The sequence below is a fragment of the Bufo gargarizans genome, unplaced genomic scaffold (genome assembly GCF_014858855.1).
Source record: "Bufo gargarizans isolate SCDJY-AF-19 unplaced genomic scaffold, ASM1485885v1 fragScaff_scaffold_322_pilon, whole genome shotgun sequence".
NCBI classification, from domain to species: Eukaryota; Metazoa; Chordata; class Amphibia; order Anura; family Bufonidae; genus Bufo; species Bufo gargarizans.
Genome location: NW_025334093.1, coordinates 225,268 through 242,029, shown reverse-complemented (window position 1 = coordinate 242,029; position 16,762 = coordinate 225,268). Strand labels below are relative to the sequence as shown.

Here is a 16,762-nt window from a genome sequence, read left to right as displayed (position 1 = left end):
GCAGAAGAGACACACCCCCTGAGCTGCAGCAGATGAGACACACCCCCTGAGCTGCAGCAGATGAGACACACCCCCTGAGCTGCAGCAGATGAGACACACCCCCTGAGCTGCAGCAGATGAGACACCCCCCCTGAGCTGCAGCAGATGAGACACCCCCCCTGAGCTGCAGCAGATGAGACACACCCCCTGAGCTGCAGCAGATGAGACACACCCCTGAGCTGCAGCAGATGAGACACACCCCCTGAACTGCAGCAGATGAGACACACCCCCTGAGCTGCAGCAGATGAGACACACCCCCTGAGCTGCAGCAGATGAGACACACCCCCTGAGCTGCAGCAGATGAGACACACCCCCTGAGCTGCAGCAGTTGAGACACACCCCCTGAGCTGCAGCAGATAAGACACACACCCTGATCTACCAGCTTGATATAAACCTAGCAGAGCAATGAATAGTAAGATCTCTGGATCCATGTGAGGTACAGGCATGTACTATATCAGGGATGCCCAACCTGCGGCCCTCCAGGTGTTGCAAAACTACAACTCCCAGCCTACGGCTATTAGCCTACAGCAGGGCATGGTGGGAGTTGTAGTTTTACAACAGCCAGAGGTCCGCAGGTTAAGCATCCTTGTACTATATGATCCAATATAAAGAGAAAAATAGATCCACGGTATTCACCAGTCCATAAAAGTTTTATTGCAACCATTAAAACAGTGCAAAGGAGTAGATCAAGCGGTACAATCAGATACAGCCTACCACCATTAGTGTCACGAGGGTGTCAAGAGCCACGTCTGACTCCGTTATACCCAGGGTCAGGAAGTCGCAGCGGGTGGCTGTGCGCTCTATGTCTAAAGATAGCGCTGTTACTTAATGGTAGCTTTCTGGGTTTGCCTTGCAATCCTTTTTGTCTCACTCAGGGATCCGTAGCTCCTTCTCCTCAGCTGTTCCTTGTCCGTCACTCCCAACCTCCTTATATTCCCCTCTCCCACTTCTCTGGTTGCCAGATATAGAGCTTCCTGCCTGGACTTCTATACTGACCCACTGGAGCTGTGTTGCTGTTATTCCTGGTTGTCGTACCAGAGCGTTACCCTCCGAATCCCCGTTGGTTGTTTGTTGTCGCCCACCTGGGACTATATGTTTTGTCTGTCCTCTCCCTAGTGTTTCCCTTTAGTGTTTCCCTTTAGTGTTAGTGGTGCGGACTAGTGTTTCCACCGCCCCGTTCACTACCTAGGGCTCATCTTAGGGAAAGCCAGGGTTTAGAAACGTGAACGGCATACGGGTGAGAAACCCATCTAGGGACGTCAGGGCAGTCAGGTGCCAGCCTCAAGGTGAGTTAGGGGTCATCATCTTTCCCTCTCCCTTGGACAGAGCCTTCCTTTTCACTCCCTTTGCGTCACGTATGTGATTGGCACGCCGGGCATGATAATTAGTCATGGGATAACCCTGTGATGGCTAACCTCCGGCACTCCAACTGTGCTAAAACTACGATTCCCAAGATGAATGGAACATGCTGGGAGTCGTAGTTTCACCACAGCTTGAGTGCTGGAGATTAGCCATCACTAGGATTACCCCTTTAACTGAACAATTTAACTAAGTGTTTTTATTATTATTTATGACATGCCATAAAGTGAGGACACTTCTCAGGGTTCTGGATTTCTAGGACATGGACATATCCTATAGCTGCCGCCATTCCTGACATCCACCACACACAAGAGGCGGCTTCTAGTGATGACATTTATGGATTTTACTAACAGCCGGGGACATTTTCTCTCCACAGTCACAATCTGCATCTCATCTTCTTATTCCTATTCTTACAGTTTGGGTAATAATGATCTACCAGACACTTCCTGCATCCAGTTGGCATCTGTAATAAGGAATAACCCGTCCCTAAAGATACTTGTCCTGTCTGATAACCGTCTGTCTGGTCCTCACTTCAGTGACTTGATGGAGGCTCTGTCCAGTCCGGCCTGCAGGATAAAGGAATTACGGTGAGTATAAGAGACGTGTACAGGACTGAGACATGTGGGGCACAAGTTATACATGGATTTCATTCTATTTTATGCTCCGCACCATTGTTATGTCTATGAGATAAACTGCTGACTGCTCCTTGATATGTGATGGGTGAAGTTTCCAAAATGGGGCTACTTTTGGGGTATTTCTACTATAGAGGTACCTCAGGGTCTTTTCAAATGTGACATGGCACCGTTCCAGCAAAATCTGCCATCCAAAAGCCAAATGGCTTTTAATGTACTAAAACATGAAATGACGTTTACAAAATGAAGCCACCATAAAGTAGACGTGGAGAATGGTAATAAATAACTTCTTTTAAGATGGATAATGATGTAATAATGACCTCACAAAAATAGAGAAATGCAAATGTATACAACAGCTGATCGGTGGGAGTCCCAGGTGTCAGACACCTGCCGATCTGATATTGATGACCTATACTGAAGATGTCATCAATATTAATCAGCAGATAACCCCTTTAAAGACCCCTAAGTGGGCTTAAGTGTACCTAAACTTTAACTTTTTTTTTTAAGTTTCCCTAGAGAAATAGGGACCTGAAGTTCAGGTGATAGGACCTATATTTTGCAGCGCAGACCTGGAAGCCCTCGGAAGCGCTGCTGTGTGTCGCATTGGGCTTCAAGGTCCATGCCACAATAGATAAGAGATGTCCTATCTTTCACTGTTTCTTGCCAATCCTGGACCCAATAAGGGCAGTGGATGTACCCTAACAATAGGATGCATGGTACACATAGGGCACAACTTACTATGCACTGAAATGTCATATCTTAGACTTGTAACTCGCACTGTCCCCTGCTCATTTATTTCTGTAAAATACTTGTGGTATCAAAATGTTCACTTTACTTGAGGGGTGTAGTTTCCAAAATGGGGTCACTTTTTGAAGGGTTCCACTGCATTGGTACATCAAGGTCTCTATAAATGTGATGTAGTGCTCAAAAACCATTCCATCAAAATCTGCACTCCAAAAGCCAAATGGCACTCCTTTCCTTCTGAGCCCTGCTGTGTGCCCATACAGGAATTTACCCAGTAGCTGTGTTATTGGAAACATTTTTTATTTTACTTTAAATCCTGTGGAACACCTAAAGGGTTTACAAAGTTTTCAAAATTCAGTTTTGAATACATTGAGGGGTGTAGTTTTTAAAATTGGGTTATTTATAGGTGTTTTCTATTATGTAAGGCCCTAAAAGTCACATCAGAACTGACGTGGTCTTTAAAAAAGTCTGTTTTGGAAATGTACTGGAATATTAGAAAAATTCCTTCTAAAATTCTAAGCCTTCTAACACCCTAAAAAATAAAATGACTTCTAATAAAAATCATGCCAACATAAAGTAGACATATTTGGAAACTAGTTTGCGAGGCATGACCTGTGGCGGGTGTTCCAGCTGGCAGGTCCAGCCGCGTGCAGTGGCTTTTTTCAGGCGAATTCTCAGGTAGCAGCCAGATCTCAATGATCAATGGGGTCGAGCGAGAAGGCGGTGGTATCCGGCAGTGCTAGATGGGGAGACTAGCCTTAAAAGCAGGGAAATTCACATTTAGAAAACTGCAAATTTTTCCAAATTTTCTGTAAATGTGGGATTTTCATTTTTTTTCTAAATAAAAGTAAAACACATGGATCAGAATTTACCAGTAGTGTGAAGTACAATGTGTCACGAAAAAAATTCTCACAATTACTTTGATAAGTAAAAACGTTTCAAAGTTATTACCACATGACACATGTCAGATTTGCAAAATTGGGCTAGGTCAGGAAGGAGAAAAATGGCTGTGCCTGGAAGGGGTTAAAAGAATTGATGCAGAAAGTATAAATGAAATTATACATTCTATTTGCTGATACTGTAATACTGCTGTAATCAGTTTTTGGGCCCACCAGGGAACATTTATTTAGGCCGGCATTCACCTGTGTTGCAGGCTACTGTGCCCGTCATTACTCATCATCAGGTTGTGACACAAGTGGTGACCTTCATATGTGTTTCCTTCAGTAAACTGGTATGACTGTAGTAGTAATTCCCCCAGTGTCACCAGGTCTGGAAAACACACAAGAATGTACAGATCCCATCCTCAGGTGATCAATTCACTGACTGATCTGAGGTCAGGAGGAAACCTCACAATACAACCTCACTAATGCTGGGGGCGCTGTTTTCTCTTCTAGTCTGGAGCTCAATGAATTATCTGAAGAGGAGAAGGAGGCCCTAGGAAAACTGGAAAAGCAGAAACCAAATATGGAGATCATTTACTGAACTGAGAAGAAGCCGGATTCCTGTCTGTGATGAGAAGATAACAGGACTAGGCTTGACCGAATCAAGCTTCAGATCATAGATACAAAGTCAATTAAAGAAAATAACTTTTTGTTTGCAACGCTGTTTCCATACAGCATTAAAATGTATGGGCTCTGTGTAGCAAATCTTCGTCTCGGCCTGAAGTCACGCGAGTCTTCGGTGAATGACTACGGTATTCTTCTCTGTCTATTTAAAAACAGTATAAATTAGGAATCTGAAGTGGACCTTGGTAGCGAGGTACCAGCCGGTACCAAAGACGACTTCGGATTGATATTTTAAAATGTTTTAAAATACACAGGTAGGAATACCGTAGTCATTCACCGAAGTCTCACGTGACTTCGAGCGAGAAAAAGTTTTGCTAGACGGCGTGTGCTATCCACATCCGTATGTCCGTTCCGTAGCCCCGCAAAAAATATAAAACGTGTCCTATTCTTGTCTGTCTTGCTGACAAGGATAGGCATTGTTACAATGGATCCGCAAAACACATACGGTCGTGTGAATGTATCCTTACAGTACACCTCACACAGTACCTCATAAAGTATACAGTACACATCATACAGTACACATACAATACACAGTATATATCATGCAGTGCACATATAATACACAGTAGACATCATATAGTGCACATAGTTACCCAGTATAGGGGTAATAGTTACCCAGTATAGGGGTAATAGTTACACAGTATAGGGGTAATAGTTACACAGTATAGAGGTAATAGTTACACAGTATAGAGATAATAGTTACCCAGTATAGGAGTAATAGTTACCCAGTATAGGAGTAATAGTTACACAGTATAGGGGTAATAGTTACACAGTATAGGGGTAATAGTTATCGCCCTACACAAGACGATAGGTTGAAAAATAAAAGAAATGTAACTTTCAGAAAATTAAAACATGATTAAAAATGCTTTATTATGTAAAATTTAAATATAAAAATACACATAAACAAAAAATAAAAACTGTGCCACAACAGCCATTTTATGGTTACCCTGCCTCACAAAAAGTGTAATATAGAACAATCAAAAATGTACCCCAAAATAGTACCAATAAAACTGTCACCTTATTCCATAGTTGGCGTCATTTTTTGGGAGTTTCTACTCTAGGGGTGCATTAGGGGGTCTTCAAATGCGACATGGCAGCTTAAAATTATCCCAGTGAAATCTACCTTCCAAAATCCATATGGTGCTCCTTCCCTTCTGCGCCCTTCTATGCGCCCATGCAGCAGTTTACGTCAACATGTGGGTTGTTTCTGTAAACCGCAGAATCAGGGTAATAGATATTTAGTTTTGTCTTCCCATGAACCCTTTCTGTGTTACAGAAAAAAAATGGATAAAAATGTAAAATCTGAAGGAAAAAAAAAGTGAAATTTTTAAATTTCACCTCCATTTTCCTTTAGTTCTTATGTAACACCTAAAGTTTGAAAACTCATATTTAAATAACGTGGGGGTGTAGTTTCTACAGTGGCATCACTTATGGGTGGTTTCTATTATGTAAGCCCCACAAAATGACTTCATAACTGAACTGGTCCTTAACCCCTTAAGGACCGGGCTCATTTTCACCTTGAGGACCAGGCCATTTTTTGGCAAATCTGACCAGTGTAACTTTATGTGGTGTTAACTTTAAAATGCTTTATACTTATCCAGGCCGTTCTGAGATAGTTTTTTCGTCACAAATTGTACTTCATGACACTGGTAAAATGGAGTAAAAAAAACATTCATTTTTATGTATAAAAAAATACAAAATTTACCAAAAATTTGTACAAATTTATAAATTTCCAAGTTTTAATTTCTCTACTTCTATAATGCATAGTAATACCTCCAAAAATAGTTATTAATTTAAATTCCCCACATGTCTACTTCATGTTTGGATCATTTTGGGGATGCCATTTTATTTTTTGGGGACGTTACAAGGCTTAGAAGTTTAGAAGCAAAATGTTGTGGAAAACCATTCAGGAAACGCATTTTTCAGGAAGAATAAGGTTTATAGCGGCTAGCCGGGAGCATTAACGGCTTCAATCGCACAAAGGAAAATGCTCAAAGGGGGAGAGGCCCACACTCATCTTATACACATAACCACCCTGATACTTGTCTTATCCTCATTGGATAGGTTAAACTCTCTCTACAACCCCATTATACATCTCCATATATGGACAATGCGTGCTTACTTCATGTGCTTCTTGGCCAACATCTGTTCCTCATTACCCATGCTTACTTCATCTAATCTATAGCCCCTCAGCCTAGTGATCTACCTCCCACTTTTGGATTGTGTACACACACGTAAGATTTGGGAATGTAGAATCAGGCGACATTATACTCTATATTTTTCATTTTCTCCTTCATTCACCCCTGTTGTTGGTTTTCCCAAAACACACAGATACCTACATTTATACTACACACACAATGTCTCTGGCTTTCTGCAATTCAATAGGATATATATGATGTTCTCATCCAATGAACGAAGTTCACACTCCAAATCCTTGACTTCCTCTGTAGCAACAGGTGCGTAGGTGAGCATCATGGTGTTCGTCGCTTTCTTGGCGCTTTTTGAAAGGCTGTAAAGCAGCCAATCAACAAGCATCATACTACTTGCCCCAAGAGGCCGTCACAGCCATGCCTACTATTGGCATGGCTGTGATTGGCCAGTGCAGCATGTGACCCAGCCTCTATTTAAGCTGGAGTCATGTAGCGCCGCACGTCACTCTGCTTTGAACAGTGTAGGGAGAGGTTGCAGCTGCGACGTTAGGGCGAGATTAGGCAGTGATTAACTCCTCCAAAAGACTTCATTCAGAGATCGATCTACAGCTGTGGATGATTGAACTGCTGCTATTCTATTGCTCACTGTTTTTAGGCTGCCCAGAGCGTTTTTCATTCACTTTTTTCTGGGGTGATCGGCGGCCATTTTGTGTCTTGTGGTGCGCCAGCACAAGCTGTCACCAAGTACATTTAACCCTCAATAGTGTGGTTATTTTTTGGCTATATCCTACATCAGGGTGAAGCTGTCACACCAAGTGCATTTAACCATCAATAGTGTGGTTATTTTTTGGCCATATACTACATCAGGGGCAAGCTGCGCCTGTCACCAAGTGCATTTAACCATCAATAGTGTGGTTATTTTTTGGCCATATACTACATCAGGGTCAAGCTGTCACACCAAGTGCATTTAACCATCAATAGTGTGGTTATTTTTTGGCCATATCCCAGTCTAATTCTGTCTGTAAACGTATACCTGTCACCCAGTGCCTAAATAATAGGCCTCAAATTTGTAGTCAGCTAAATCTGTGGTTATTGCTGTAGCTGGGCAAGTTATTTAGTGTCCGTCAATGCACAGTTTTTGTTCTGGGTTGAAATACAATTCCCAACTTAGCAATTCTCTAAATTAGTGGTTTCTGCTGTATCAGACCTACTTTAAATCTATCCCTAAAAGGGTATATTAGATTGAAGGTGCAGATAGGGTCATTCTCAATAACTTCACACACACGCTACTGTGCATTTCCAAGTCTAATTCTGTCAGTAAATCTATACCTGTCACCCAGCGCCTAAATACTAGGCCTCAAATTTATAGTCAGCTAAATCTGTGGTTACTGCTGTGCCTGTATTAGTGTAATACGGTACCTAAATAAATAGCCAGATAGTGTTAGGTGTCTGTAAAAAAAGGCCTGAATTTGAATTCAATACATTGGGCCAAATAATATTTTTGTTGTTGTGGTGAACGATAACAATGAGGAAAACATCTAGTAAGGGACGCGGACATGGTCGTGGTGGTGTTAGTGGACCCTCTGGTGCTGGGAGAGGGCGTGGCCGTTCTGCCACAGCCACACGTCCTAGTGTACCAACTACCTCAGGTCCCAGTAGCCGCCATAATTTACAGCGATATTTGGTGGGGCCCAATGCCGTTCTAAGGATGGTAAGGCCTGAGCAGGTACAGGCATTAGTCAATTGGGTGGCCGACAGTGGATCCAGCACGTTCACATTATCTCCCACCCAGTCTTCTGCAGAAAGCGCACAGATGGCGCCTGAAAACCAACCCCATCAGTCTGTCACATCACCCCCATGCATACCAGGGAAACTGTCTGAGCCTCAAGTTATGCAGCAGTCTCTTATGCTGTTTGAAGACTCTGCTGGCAGGGTTTCCCAAGGGCATCCACCTAGCCCTTCCCCAGCGGTGGAAGACATAGACTGCACTGACGCACAACCACTTATGTTTCCTGATGATGAGGACATGGAAATACCACCTCAGCAAGTCTCTGATGATGACGAAACACAGGTGCCAACTGCTGCGTCTTTCTGCAGTGTGCAGACTGAACAGGAGGTCAGGGAGGAAGACTGGGTGGAAGACGATGCAGGGGACAATGAGGTCCTAGACCCCACATGGAATGAAGGTCGTGCCACTGACTTTCACAGTTCGGAGGAAGAGGCAGTGGTGAGACCGAGCCAACAGCGTAGCAAAAGAGGGAGCAGTGGGCAAAAGCAGAACACCCGCCGCCAAGAGACTCCGCCTGCTACTGACCGCCGCCATCTGGGACCGAGCACCCCAAAGGCAGCTTCAAGGAGTTCCCTGGCATGGCACTTCTTCAAACAATGTGCTGACGACAAGACCCGAGTGGTTTGCACGCTGTGCCATCAGAGCCTGAAGCGAGGCATTAACGTTCTGAACCTGAGCACAACCTGCATGACCAGGCACCTGCATGCAAAGCATGAACTGCAGTGGAGTAAACACCTTAAAACCAAGGAAGTCACTCAGGCTCCCCCTGCTACCTCTTCTGCTGCTGCCGCCTCGGCCTCTTCTGCTGCTGCCGCCTCGGCCTCTTCTGCTGCTGCCGCCTCGGCCTCTTCTGCTGCTGCCGCCTCTGCCTCTTCCTCTGCCTCTGGAGGAACGTTGGCACCTGCCGCCCAGCAAACAGGGGATGTACCACCAACACCACCACCTCCGTCACCAAGCATCTCAACGATGTCACACGCCAGCGTTCAGCTCTCCATCTCACAAACATTTGAGAGAAAGCGTAAATTCCCACCTAGCCACCCTCGATCCCTGGCCCTGAATGCCAGCATTTCTGAACTACTGGCCTATGAAATGCTGTCATTTAGGCTGGTGGACACAGACAGCTTCAAACAGCTCATGTCGCTTGCTGTCCCACAGTATGTTGTTCCCAGCCGCCACTACTTCTCCAAGAGAGCCGTGCCTTCCCTGCACAACCAAGTATCCGATAAAATCAAGTGTGCACTGCGCAGCGCCATCTGTGGCAAGGTCCACCTAACCACAGATACGTGGACCAGTAAGCACGGCCAGGGACGCTATATCTCCCTAACTGCACACTGGGTAAATGTAGTGGCAGCTGGGCCCCAGGCGGAGAGCTGTTTGGCGCACGTCCTTCCGCCGCCAAGGATCGCAGGGCAACATTCTTTGCCTCCTGTTGCCACCTCCTCCTTCTCGGCTTCCTCCTCCTCTTCTTCCACCTGCTCATCCAGTCAGCCACACACCTTCACCACCAACTTCAGCACAGCCCGGGGTAAACGTCAGCAGGCCATTCTGAAACTCATATGTTTGGGGGACAGGCCCCACACCGCACAGGAGTTGTGGCGGGGTATAGAACAACAGACCGACGAGTGGTTGCTGCCGGTGAGCCTCAAACCCGGCCTGGTGGTGTGTGATAATGGGTGAAATCTCGTTGCAGCTCTGGGACTAGCCGGTTTGACGCACATCCCTTGCTTGGCGCATGTGCTGAATTTGGTGGTGCAGAAGTTCATACACAACTACCCCGACATGTCAGAGCTGCTGCATAAAGTGCGGGCCGTCTGTTCGCGCTTCCGGCGTTCACATCCTGCCGCTGCTCGCCTGTCTGCGCTACAGCGTAACTTAGGCCTTCCCGCTCACCGCCTCATATGCGACGTGCCCACCAGGTGGAACTCCACCTTGCACATACTGGACAGACTGTGCGAGCAGCAGCAGGCCATAGTGGAGTTTCAGCTGCAGCACGCACGGGTCAGTCGCTCTGCGGAACAGCACCACTTCACCACCAATGACTGGGCCTCCATGCGAGACCTGTGTGCCCTGTTGCGCTGTTTCGAGTACTCCACCAACATGGCCAGTGGCGATGATGCCGTTATCAGCGTTAGAATACCACTTCTATGTCTCCTTGAGAAAACACTTAGGGCGATGATGGAAGAGGAGGTGGCCCAGGAGGAGGAAGAGGGGTCATTTTTAGCACTTTCAGGCCAGTCTCTTCGAAGTGACTCAGAAGGAGGTTTTTTGCAACAGCAGAGGCCAGGTACAAATGTGGCCAGCCAGGGCCCACTACTGGAGGACGAGGAGGACGAGGATGAGGAGGAGGTGGAGGAGGATGAGGATGAAGCATGGTCACAGCGGGGTGGCACCCAACGCAGCTCGGGCCCATCACTGGTGCGTGGCTGGGGGGAAACGCAGGACGATGACGAAACGCCTCCCACAGAGGACAGCTTGTCCTTACCCCTGGGCAGCCTGGCACACATGAGCGACTACATGCTGCAGTGCCTGCGCAACGACAGCAGAGTTGCCCACATTTTAACGTGTGCGGACTACTGGGTTGCCACCCTGCTGGATCCACGGTACAAAGACAATGTGCCCACCTTACTTCCTGCACTGGAGCGTGATAGGAAGATGCGCGAGTACAAGCGCACGTTGGTAGACGCGCTACTGAAAGCATTCCCAAATGTCACAGGGGAACAAGTGGAAGCCCAAGGCCAAGGCAGAGGAGGAGCAAGAGGTCGCCAAGGCAGCTGTGTCACGGCCAGCTCCTCTGAGGGCAGGGTTAGCATGGCAGAGATGTGGAAAACTTTTGTCAACACGCCACCGCTAACTGCACCACCACCTGATACGGAACGTGTTAGCAGGAGGCAACATTTCACTAACATGGTGGAACAGTACGTGTGCACACCCCTCCACGTACTGACTGATGGTTCGGCCCCATTCAACTTCTGGGTCTCTAAATTGTCCACGTGGCCAGAGCTAGCCTTTTATGCCTTGGAGGTGCTGGCCTGCCCGGCGGCCGGCGTTTTGTCTGAACGTGTATTCAGCACGGCAGGAGGCGTCATTACAGACAAACGCAGCCGCCTGTCTACAGCCAATGTGGACAAGCTGACGTTCATAAAAATGAACCAGGCATGGATCCCACAGGATCTGTCCGTCCCTTGTGCAGATTAGACATTAACTACCTCCCCTTAACCATATATTATTGGACTCCAGGGCACTTCCTCATTCAATCCTATTTTTATTTTCATTTTACCATTATATTGCGAGGCTACCCAAAGTTGAATGAACCTCTCCTCTGTCTGGGTGCCGGGGCCTAAATATATGCCAATGGACTGTTCCAATGTTGGGTGACGTGAAGCATGATTCTCTGCTATGACATGAAGCTTGATTCTCTGCTGACATGAAGACAGATCCTCTGTTACGGGACCTCTCTCCTCTGCCTGGGTGCCTGGGACTAAATATCTGACAATGGACTGTTCCAGTGGTGGGTGACGTGAAGCCAGATTCTCTGCTATGGGACCTCTCTCCAATTGATATTGGTTAATTTTTATTTTTTTTATTTTTATTCATTTCCCTATCCACATTTGTTTGCAGGGGATTTACCTACATGTTGCTGCCTTTTGCAGCCCTCTAGCTCTTTCCTGGGTCCCCATTGACTTCAATGGGGTTCGGGTTCGGGACGAAGTTCGGGTCGGGTTCAGATCCCAAACTCGAACATTTCCGGGAAGTTCGGCCGAACTTCTCGAACCCGAACATCCAGGTGTTCGCTCAACTCTATTACAGATCTCCACAAACTTGTTCAATACCACAACCTGTCTTCTGATTAATTGTATAGCCTGTATCTTGTACAAGGTATAGCTCACTTCCCCACTTTGGTGTCTCTGATCCTCATGGGTCAGAAGCCACATACCATAACAATAGGTAGTAAGATCAACAATACAGTATCTGGGCCTGTTGGAGATATCTCATACGGTGACAAGAAGATATTCTTCTGAGGCACGATTCTTCCTGAATACAGAACCAAGGAATGACATTATTTCCCTTTGCCTTGATCTTTCAAGAACATGTCATTATTCTATCTTTCCACCATACCCAATGTTCTTCTGTGAAATTAATTCCCTTATTACCCTCCATCCTCTCTGGAACCCCATATCTATATACTACCTCAGACAGTATCTTCGTAGCTGTAGTCTTTGTTGTTGCCTTTGCTACAGGCCAGGTTTTTGAATATCCTGGAAAGAGATCAATACAGACAAGGACATAGTCACACTGTTCTACCTTTGGTAACTGAATGTAGTGAATACGCAGTCTCTGAAATGGGTAAGATGACCTGGGCATACGCCTTCCTGGAACTGCCATAGTTCTCCCATCATTATTATAACACACATCCAACTAACCTAATGGCAGCATTGTTGAATCCAGGAGCCACCCACCATAGAACCCAATCACATATTCCCTCTCTTGATTTGCCCATGCTCTAAATCCATCCTCATTGGGTAGAGTGCCCTCTGAAGTAGAGTTTACAACCCTCCAGAGTTCATTCTCACGCATCACTTCTACTTCTTGCTTCCATTTTTCCCTTCAGCCTTTGTAGCCTGTATCAGATTCATATTTTGGAAGTCTACTGGCCCTAAACCAGCCTGTATAACATAGACCCCCACTAACAGTAGGCTTCAGGTAATAGTTTAGCCTTTAGCTCCTCAGGTAGCATCAGGAAATCAAACACCTGTCACACATTCAACATTCATTATTGATGAGCTTACCCATGGACCCAAAAAATCTCTGCTCCTCCAGATTACAGTATAATAATGGGTGATACCAAAGGCATACCTAGAATCTATATTAATGTTAGCAGTCTTACCCTGAGCCATCTTACTGTCAAACTATATCTTTTATAAAAAAATATAAATATTTTATATAAGAGATAAAATGTCAATAAAATATGGAAATCAGTCAGGAAATCCACTAGGCGGACATAAAAATACATTTTCTTTTATCTTGAGACTCTAAATTTAATTTATGCAATTAATGAAAACAAAGGGGCAATCAATTATGCAAAAATATAAAATGTATTTACAAAGGAGTAAAATCCAATATAAAACAGACAAAAGATCAATGGATAGACAAATTGACGCAGTACCAACGAACCACCACTAGATGGTGGTGTAACCCACTATCACTTTCTCACCAGCACAGAATTACTTAAAGTTACATATGATAAGATATAAATGCTATATTTTATCAAACAGACCAATAATTAATATATCAAGAGAAACTCAGGATTTTCTGTTTACCAACAGGTTATAACATGACAAAATACAGATTAATACAAGAACAATAAATGTTGTCCCTTGACTCTGTCTCAGCCTATGACAATCAAAAATATAAATGATATTAATCTCATTGATATTATACCCCACTCAGCAATCAGACTATGGAAATATAATTTCCCAGAGTTTTTCCTCTACTCAGATAATGTCTAATCTCCCATTAGCAATATGCATCTTTGCTAAGAGGACAACTAGCATTTAGGGAGGTGTTTAACACTATACGTTCCCACAGTATGGGAACTCTTGACTATATGCTGAGAGGAATATCTTATTAATATCACAAGCAAAAAGTATAACATATGTTACAGAGTCAAGGATGGGCAGAGCTTCGGATGGGACCAGTTCTCAGGAGTTCTCTAGTGGTCAAAATATAATTCAAGTTTCTTTTGATATCCTTTATGGATCTTTATTTTCTTATGAGGATCCTGTTTCTTGTGATCTGATGGTTTGATGATCTGATGATCTCTTCCTATGTTCCTATCCAGCAATACTTATCCTCCCTGATATCTTACGTTACCTCCTCCTGGATTATGATCTGCCAATCAACTGAGGAGGGTGTAACGTATGTTAATACTACTATGATGTAATCTTAACCCTTGCTATGTTATAGAAAACAAGTTATAAAATAATGTACTATTGTTCATCTGCCTCTAGATGGCACTGTGGTATTGCAGATGAATACCACAACCTTAAAAATTAATTCTAAATACCTAATACTACATTCACATGACCTTTTTAACCTCTCCAATATACATCAGTATTAAGGGTTTCTTCCTGACATTTTACTTATCCATAATCTAGAGATGTTAGAGTCACCATCTTCTACCGTCTTTTTAAATTCATGATAATGGACAATGGTCCCTTTTACACACTGTTACACATAGATGACATATATAATTCATTGGTTAAGATATGTTGCAAATCCACCCAATGCATCCTATAAGGCAGACTTTATTAATGACTTTGTACATGTCTGTAGGACCCATTATAGTATTAGCAGATACACTACATTTTCTCACAATAATTTGTAAAAGACAATACACTCTATGTCCGCTATAAACATTTTTTTAAAAATGGCGAATCGCGCAGTTTTTTTTTTTGTTCCGGCGTTTACCACATCGATTTTTTTAGATTTTAATAGTTTGGACTTTTCGGACGTGGCTATGGTTATTTATTGTTTATATATTTTATATGTAAAATTGGGAAAGGGGGGGATTTATACTTAATATTTTGGTGTTTTTTTTGGTTTTTTTTTTAAGTTTATTTAATAACTATCCTGGGATCTTTTCATCCCTTGTCCTATTCACCCTAATAGATCTCTATTAGGGTGAAAAGGACTTCACACTCTCCCTGCTGCTCTGTGCACATAGCAGCAGAGAGATTACCATGGCAGCCAGGGCTTCAGTAGCGTCCTGGCTGCCATGGTAACCGATCAGAGTCCCAGAATTACATTGCTGGGGCTCCGATTAGGAGCTGCCACTGCACCACCAATGAGGAGGAGGGGAGGGAACCCTGTGGCGACTGCCACCAATGATTATAATACTGGGGGGGTTGAGGGGGCGGGCGCACTGTGCCACCAATGATAATTAACATTTATTACAGGAGGTGGGTACCGGCAGCAGATCAGCGGCAGTTAACCCCTCAGGTACCGCACCTGAGGGGTTAACTGCTGTTGATCGCAGCTCCCTGTCAGAGGCAGGGTGTCAGCTATGTGATTCTGCTGCCGGCACCTGCCTCCTGTATTAAAAGTTAAAGATGACCTTGTATGGGTTTGGACTTTAAGTAGCAGGCTGCATAGAGCGGCGCCCAGGGATCTCCCTGCACTTACTATTATTCCTGGGCGCCGCTCCGTTCGCCCTCTGTGCCCCATTACTGTCTCCCGCTCCATATGCTAATTACTATAAGAGGAATGGGGAGGAGACATCAGCTTCTCTAGGGGGAGTTCCTTCTCTCTGGCTGTAGCGCTGTCCAATCGCAGCGCAGGGAGAAGGAACGCCTAGGAGAGAAGCTGATGTGTCCCCCCCCCCCCATTCCTCCGATAGTAATTAGCATATGGAGCAGGAGACCATAATGGGGCACAGCGGGTGAACGGTTAGTGCTGGGACATCTCTGGGCGACGCTCTGTGTAGCCTGCTATTTAAAGTCTGGACCCATGAAAAGTCCTATCATTGGTGGCGCAATGATAGGACTCTGCTCCTGTCTCCCCATTGGTTGCAGCGGCACAGGGGGGAGGGAGAGACAGCTTCCTTCTCCCCTGGGCTGCTGACAGCAGCGCTCTCATGTTCTGAGATACTAGACTGTGCAGCAGCGCAGCCCAGTATTGAAAAAATGGAAATCCCGGTATCGTATCGATACCGGGACCAAAATATCGATTGGGTATGGAAATTTCGATACCCGCAACAACCCTACTCATTGCAATATTCCACCTTTCCTCCTCCCCTTTACATCACTTGTCCACACCCCTTGGGGTCTGGTGAAATGTACCATGTTTCCTCAGTCAGTTCTGCTTTGGTCCAAATCAGATGTCCTAACACATAACATATATAACATACAACATATAACACAATACTAACATAAAACAGACAAAGGGCCCCTTTTGACATAACACCTTCCAACATAAAAATATTAATTGGTGCTCCCAACCAATTTTTTATCCAGACATTCTGTCAGGGTCTTCATTATTGCTACAAATAAAACATTCACCTAATCAAACATTTGGGAGAAAGTAAAAGCAATTAACAAGAAGCCTCCAAGTGTTCCTGACGTCCATTAAACACAACTTCAAAATAACTCGTTAAACAGTTATTTTCATAATTAAAGGGATTCTGTCACCTCCCCTGCAGTCTGGCGTTGCTGGTGGGGGTTTGCTTTGCTGCGCTTATCCCTGCGCTTTGTGGGATACTCTGCGGCGCCCTCAGGGCTCCCCCCCCCCCCCACTCCCCTTGTGGCGATTTTCTTGCTGGGCCCCGGCATTGCTTTGCTGGCCGTTGTCTCCCGCCCCTCTCTTATTTACCTGAGCTTGTCCGCGCTGTCCGGGTGTTTGGGAGATCTCGGCGGCCATCTTGGATTCCCTCTGTAGTCGCCGGCTGCGAGAACTCGCGAGATCTCGGCGGCCATCTTTGTGAGTTAC

The 16,762-nt window shown here is 45.0% G+C and overlaps 1 protein-coding gene across 3 annotated transcripts in view; it reads left to right on the top strand.

The window, feature by feature from the left end:
• The window catches only part of LOC122922396 (NACHT, LRR and PYD domains-containing protein 12-like), a 67,723-nt gene that overhangs the window by 45,940 nt on the left and 5,021 nt on the right, over positions 1–16,762 (top strand). The window contains exons 8-9 of one of the 3 annotated variants that reach the window (XM_044272990.1): positions 1,815–1,985; positions 4,169–5,275. In XM_044272990.1, coding sequence (XP_044128925.1) covers positions 1,815–1,985; positions 4,169–4,256 — 259 coding nt within the window. In that variant the 3' untranslated portion in view covers positions 4,257–5,275. Of the gene's footprint in view, positions 1–1,814; positions 1,986–4,168; positions 5,276–16,762 lie in introns of those variants that run through there. The other 2 variants (XM_044272991.1, XM_044272992.1) reach the window with 2 other exon arrangements.